Here is a 7,107-nt window from a genome sequence, read left to right on the forward strand (position 1 = left end):
CTAAATTTGACCAATCACAAGCCTGGAAAATAGTCCGTGACCAAAGAATTGTCGGTGAACATGACATTAGTCGGTGAAAATCACCGACTATTATTGTTTCATGAAACGTCCCCCTGGTTTGTCATATTTCAAGTGTTTTTTTATAATAATGTGTAACGGTGAGGATAATTACAAATATTTTAGCCAACTCCATTCGGGGCATAGGTCTCATGTCTCCTCCTTTTTCCTTTCCCACCACCTTCTCTCTCTCCCCCACCCCTCCCCCTCTCTCTCTCTACTTCTCTCTCTCTCTCTCTCTCTCTCTCTCTCTCTCTCTCCCTATTTCCAATCTCTTCTCTCGACTACGACAGAAACCCTTATGAATGTTATATTGTCCCTTTGGCGCTACATTATAATATAGGCCTACGTCCCTGACAGTATCTTTTAACAACTTTAGTTTCATACCATCATGTCACCTGATGTTTGAAAAATCTTATTTTAAGTTTTGAGTGGGGAGGGGCGGGGATCACTTCACCGGGATCAAATTTTATCACTGCTCATGGCTTCATCAACTTCAACAAAAAGACATTTTAAAGAAAATAAAGAAGAGGACCGAGTCTATGATGGTGAGGTCTATGCGTAATTGGCGGCAGGAGCGGCGGCATCGACGCTGTCACGTGACACCTGATAGTATGACGTCACACAAACTACGCACAGGATCTAAACAGAAAAATAAAATGTAAATACAAACGTATTATTACTCTGAGTCTGTATCTTAATCCGACATGCTAAATTTTCCGTCCCTAATTGGCGTATATTACAAACATCAACGATTCGACGGGGAAATGGCTGATTGATTTATCAAATTGCAACTTCATATCATCACTTCGATTAATTTCAGATGAAAACATGTTAAAGACTTTTCTCTACTACAACGTTGACAAACATGGTAAATGTGAGACATAACCAAGATCTGTAAAAAACATATATATATATATATCATTAATACCTGCGTATTAATCTAATATTCATGATAATAAAAATGGCAAAAGATAAGTGATCAATATAATTATTAACCGATGGACTTACATTAATGACCAAACACAAGATGTTGTACAGGATGAAAAAGAAGTCCATTCCATCGAAACCATTCATCGCCTGTAATCAAACAACGAAGGAAGAGAGAGAGAGAGAGAGAGAGAGAGAGGGGGGGATTACGACAATAGTTCGAGCTTTTATAGAGATATCTTTTTTGACCCCTTTGACAAACGTCATTATTCTCCACTAATTATTATTATTCAGCTTTAATATACATGTAGTTCTTGAAACATTTTAACACGATCAGTTCTCACAGAAAATGAGATTTAAGAACTTCATCTTGTTATTTTCATCTTTGGAATCCTAATCACTTTTATAAACATTTAGTATCTTTCTTTTAGAAAAGGAAACTTTGATTGCGGGTCAGGTCTTTGTACATAAGAGACTGTTCCCTCATCATTCCGAACCAGATCAAATACGTCAAGTAACAATCGTTGGGGGGGGGGAGGGGGGCTCCTGCCAATCTGGCATACCTTAAGCATACAGAGAAGAATTTAAAGAGAATCTGCACCAATTTAGGTTCGTGTCCCCCCACCCCCCCCTCCTCCCCCTCACCAACAAAATATCAAATATGATATAAAAAAAAAACCTTGGCTTCGATTGTGGTAGTTTGATTGTACTTTCTGCGAAAACTTACCAGATTAACAATGATGATGATGAGACTGATGGTTTGTATGATGACGAAGATAAACATCACTATGATGAAAGGGATGAAGAATTTAGGCGCTTCCTGCATCCCAAAAGAACAATTTTTTGAAAATGGTAAATATTATTGTGTGTAATCAAGGTTCAGTTCAATTCAATTGTACTGATCTCCATTTTACATGTTTTAAAACAAATATGGTACAGGGACAAATTGACAACAGCAATAGAATTACAATATATTATAAAAGGGTGGATTATCCTCAAAAGCAAAATGCTTGTAATTACAGCCTAATATTTAAGTATGGCTTCATAACCTATACTCAGTAATTAAGAGATTATTTACCTTCTCCCTTTACCTCACTCGAAAATCAAGAATTATTTTCTCTTTCATGTATAGGTTATCAGGGGGTAAACTATCCACCCCCTCCTTGCCCTTTGTCCCCTCCAATCACTAATTACGTTAGTGGTTGCGATGAGGTTTACCTGGACATCAACAATTTGAATTGTTGTTGATGATTCTTACCCGAAAAATAGCGCAGAGTAGGAGGATTGAGACGATGAGGATAGTGATGAAGAAAATGATTTCGAGGGCGTTGATGACGAAGACACTTGTTTCGCCAGAACCTGAATGACAGAAGAAAAGTGAACGGTATACGATTTAAAACATGATTTTACAATAATATGAATATGACAGATACATTCGCTATTCTAATGTGATAGTACCCTCCTGGTAAACGGAAGTAGTTTTTATAGAAGGCCTGGTGGTAGAGTCGCTTCCCGGCTAGCAGTAGATGGCAGGTTCAAATCCCGCTGGTTCCAATGTTTTGTTTCTGACCTGTTTTCAACTACAAGATCAAGCACGCGATCTTTATCTATACTAGGTGCAAGTCAAACATTTCTCTACAAAAATCATTATTGTAAGTCAAAAAATATTTTTTAAAGCAGATTTTTATTGAATACACGATCCGATGAAGGGATGCAACTTTGAAACATATTATTCGAATTTGACATTCTCTAAAAATCTATAGGGATGTGAAATATTGATATCGATGTCCAACCGTTGTTTATAGTTTACAAAAGAAACGAATTAGCCACTCACTAAGGGTTCCATGCTTGAAGACGTAGTACGCCGCAAGTGCCACCGAAATTCCAGAAAAGATCTGTACCAGAGAAAAGAAAGCGATAGATTAGTACTGTATAATAGATTGACATGAAGGGTAACAAAATAGATTCTTGGTAAAGATATATCCGAAAATAACGTCGTTTTTCTGATTCAAATCATCTAACCCACTCGTAATTGGTAGAAAGAAACTTTTGGTGTATTTCCTATTTTTCTGTCCGCTTTTTTCTTTCCAACTCCATCCACATCTTCACCTTGTATTATTCTTAATTCATCTTCCCATTTTCTTTTCTAAGACGATTATATTTCCTGTTTCTGGTATTAAACACCATAATTATATCGAGAATTTCATTATCGTCGTCGTCGTTGTTGTTGTTATCATTAACATCATTATTATTGTTATTATTATTGTTATTATTACTATCATCAATATCACTATTCTTGTTAATTCTCTGTGTTTCTCTATATGCCACACCCTCCCCTCCCCTCTAAATCATTCCTATGAACCATGTATTTCCAATCTTTTATTTAGTCCCCATCCTCCTATCAGTCTACCATCCATCTACTGAGGCGATCATCGTTAATACAGCGGGTTGAACATACATGAGTTTGGTATTCCACCAATTCACTCTTCGTAATAGGCCTCCTCCCTTCTCACAAAACATGTTAACAGGCGCACGTAATACATGTACCCATCATTATGTTTTGAAAACATACTCATGGGCAATAAACCTCAGTCACACCGCTAAGCCGACTCCAAATGGATCCCAAAATCCAAACCGACCGATTCTTTTCTATTCGAATTAATGTAATTGTTTGTTCGGTCTGTTGTCGCTCTAATGTCGGTCTCGTTGGTGTGACTACAGGAGCATCATTAAATATTTAAAGGTATAGACCGGTAGTGGTAAAATTGCGGTTCAAGGGTTTTGGGTGCAAAATATCCATTCAATATTGTTTAAATATTGCCTTCAGAGGTTTAGATGGCAAATAATTCAACCTAAATTCGCAAAAAACATTATGCCCAAATGTTCAATGTTGAAGTGCATACAGGAGGGGGGGGGGGGGGGGGCAGTGGTCTCGTAATCCGCTGACCCGGGTTCGAAACCAAGTCGATGCTTTGGTATTAGGCATTAATCCTCATTACCAGGTCCCTCGGAGATGACCTAAAGCCGTCGGCCGTCTGGTTGCTTACTTACAAGCATTTATGCTTTCTTAGCAGTCAGATAAAAAAAATAACAACCAACCAACCAACCAACATCTCTTCTTCATTCGCAATATCTATCCAGGCCAGATCGATATGATAATTTACCAAATATATCAATTAGTAGGCGGTTTCCCGGCAAAATTGGTATCATAACGTATTAGTCAAAACACATTCTTTCACAATCGGTAATAAGAGCTTCCATTTAATTTTTTGAATCTGGTCTAAGACACTGTCTTTATGAAGGAATGTAATGTTAGGGATACGACATGTGTAAATCGTTATGCATATGGAAAGTTAGACATTCTAAAGTTACAATTATATAATACGTTTAATATCTAGTTTTGGATAGTGTTGCCATTGTAGTTATCCGGGAGATAGATAGTATACCCATTCCAGCCTCATGTAAGAGAAAGGGCATGTCACATTGCATCAATTCAACACACTCCCACGTATGCAGATGCGTAATCAGATGATATGCAAGCTGTCGATATTGGTCTACATGAAAACGTAAACATCTCTCAATTCATGTACTGATTGTGACGACAGATTTTGTTATCCGTGTAGGCGTATACCGATGAATATTTACTAATTTAGTATTTTGCTTATGAGTACGGTGTAACTGTAATGGTTTCCTGATGTCACAAATGTTTATTATGTTCATTATTACACTTCTGACGTGTAAATGTCAAAAGTGTATGGATCGCATTCCCCTTCTACCCTGCCTCTCTTTTTATCTTGCTCTCTTTCACTTTTTCTTTCTTCACACCCTCTCACTCTTAATGTTCACTCCATACTTGCCCAATATAATCATTCTTTTATTTTAAGTCCGAATCTGCATTTATTTTCAGTCTATATTGATATTGGTTGGTTGTTATTTTTGTTTTACCTGACTGCTAAGAAAGCATAAATGCTTGTAAGTAAGCAACCAGACGACCGACGGCTTTAGGTCCTCTCCGAGGGACCTGGTAATGAGGATCAATGCCTTACCAAAGAGCACTAGTGCAACGAATTGGTTTTGAACCCAGGACCTCGCAGTTACGAGACCACTGCTGTACCACTGAGCCATCACGCCTCCTGCTATATTCATCGTCGTTATCCAGTCTGAACGTGTGTCTATCATAAATGTCTTCTGTTCCTTGTTTTTTGCTTTCATTGAATTTATTTCTCAAAACTCCAATTATTTTTTAGTACATAACATAGAAGCAAAGCATTTTCCATAGCCATAATTTGTACAAACTGAAACATGATTATAACAAAGATTTTGTTATCATTTGATAACAAATAAATACAACATGATTCATTTTTAATAATATTATTATTGCACAGTGTATATGACTAAAATATATCACGATTACAGTTAAGGAAAATATTACCGCACTACAAAGTTATTTTATCCCCCAAACTAGAACAGGCATTGCTTTTTTCAGAATAAAACTTGAGTATTTCTCAACATATTATTTTAAAGAATTAAAGTTATGAGTTTTCTTTTATTAAAATATGTTTTCCATGTTTCTCTCGATGCTTCCCTCTATATACCCAGGGGGTACTTCTCATCTCGACGTGACGCAGTGGGATGAAGGATGAGGCCGAATTCTCGGGATAGCTTGTCGCTTGGGCTATCATCCATATACCAAAGCTAGCATATACTAAGTAGCTCGTGCACAGAGATATACATCATGTCCATGAGAAAATTTACCAGTGCTAGAAACGAAGAGGAATGGAATCTGGCAGGCTTCACCTCCCGCGATCATGAAACATGCATATTATTCTCTTCATCCTACTCCTCGAATACCTCAAACCATCTCTCTCTCTCTCTCTCTCTCTCTCTCTCTCTCTCTCTCTCTCTCTTCTCTCTCTCTCTCTCTCTCTCTCTCTCTCTCTTTCTCTCCCTCCCCCTCTCTCTCCCCTACAACTTTCTACATTCTCTTAAGCAAGTATTGTTTTTCATTAATATCAATTCCGTTTTTCTTTTACATCAGTGCCTTAATACTTTGTTTATGTTAACCATCCCCTTTAAAAGAAAAACACAGGGGAAAGGGGTAGACGCATTAACATAGGCTCTGCTATTATAAAGCTAAGATAATTCTGCATTATTGTTGTGTCATGTGCAATTCACACTAGGCATGTGCTGCCAACATACTTAGTTCGATATTTACAATGAGTGGGCTACCATCTTACCAAAATGTATAATTGTCCAGAGCCGAATATAGTAATGTCAGATACGGGGCGGAGGTGTTTGGAAACTGTTAAAACTCATGTTCGTGAAGCTCGCTTTTTAGAGAAAAAAATTATTATTATTATTATAATAGTGGGCGGCTGATTTGTTGCCTATATCGATTTTATAGGTCTATTGATAACGAAAATATGTGTGACATACTTAAGGGATATCAATAAAACTAAAAAAATAGAGACTATTGTTCTGGATTTTTTTTTTAAATAGTGTCACATAAAGTCAACGTATCGTATACCATGAAATGTATGCTCTATTACCTTTAAAAGGACAGAAAATTGCCATATCAACCAGCAGTGTGAAAGTGAAAATACAAATAAGGGTCACCCTTATTGCATTATAAAAAATATTACAGAAATAAGGAAATTGTTCTTACCATACAATAAATTGCACTCATAATGGATCCACTCCTTAATCCACAACAAAAACATTTATTCATTAACGCCATCTTGCTTCACTGATGATAATATACACCGACCTAGATCAAAAGTATTAAAATGAGGGATGCAGAGATGGGAAGCGGCCGCAATCCACCATTTAACGATGTAGAGAAGAGAAGATAGTCCAAGACCTTGGCATTCGATTGTTGTCAAAGATGAGCTACGGTAGAAGGTTCATCCAAAGAGTTTGCATCTTCCAAAGCCAAATGCCATTACCATCCTCCTCATCATCACGTACAATACATGTTTATCATATCGTGTGTGAGAGAGAGAGCATCTGCTAAACTGCATCACCAGCTAGCCCAACCACACCCTACCAGGGGCCGGGGGTGGATGCTGGATGCCATCGACTGAACGCCTTAGCAACCAATCAAACAACTTACTGTAGACC

At 37.4% G+C, this 7,107-nt stretch overlaps 1 protein-coding gene across 1 annotated transcript; it reads right to left on the reverse strand.

Annotated features, from left to right (window-relative positions):
• Nucleotides 1–424: 424 nt before the first annotated feature.
• On the reverse strand, nt 425–6,829 carry LOC115929297. The gene is made up of 6 exons (XM_030998014.1): nt 6,653–6,829; nt 2,822–2,882; nt 2,246–2,346; nt 1,715–1,807; nt 1,069–1,137; nt 425–699 (listed from the first exon to the last, which is right to left on the reverse strand). Exons 1-6 carry the CDS (start codon nt 6,722–6,724, stop codon nt 613–615), a joined length of 483 nt encoding a protein of 160 aa, XP_030853874.1. The 5' UTR covers nt 6,725–6,829; the 3' UTR covers nt 425–612.
• Between the last annotated feature and the right edge of the window lie 278 nt (nt 6,830–7,107).

Source organism: Strongylocentrotus purpuratus, unplaced genomic scaffold, assembly GCF_000002235.5.
Source record: "Strongylocentrotus purpuratus isolate Spur 01 unplaced genomic scaffold, Spur_5.0 spur5_contig_858, whole genome shotgun sequence".
In the NCBI taxonomy this organism is placed as follows: Eukaryota; Metazoa; Echinodermata; class Echinoidea; order Camarodonta; family Strongylocentrotidae; genus Strongylocentrotus; species Strongylocentrotus purpuratus.

Excerpts from the sequence above, each read along its gene's own strand:
- LOC115929297 (XM_030998014.1), bottom strand. The coding sequence starts at position 6,724 with ATGGCGTTAATGAATAAATGTTTTTGTTGTGGATTAAGGAGTGGATCC. Across the intron at positions 2,347-2,821 it reads CTTCAAGCATGGAACCCTTA|GTTCTGGCGAAACAAGTGTC; the intron begins GTGAGTGGCTAA and ends TCTGTCATTCAG. Across the intron at positions 700-1,068 it reads TCTTGTGTTTGGTCATTAAT|ATCCTGTGCGTAGTTTGTGT; the intron begins GTAAGTCCATCG and ends TTTTCTGTTTAG.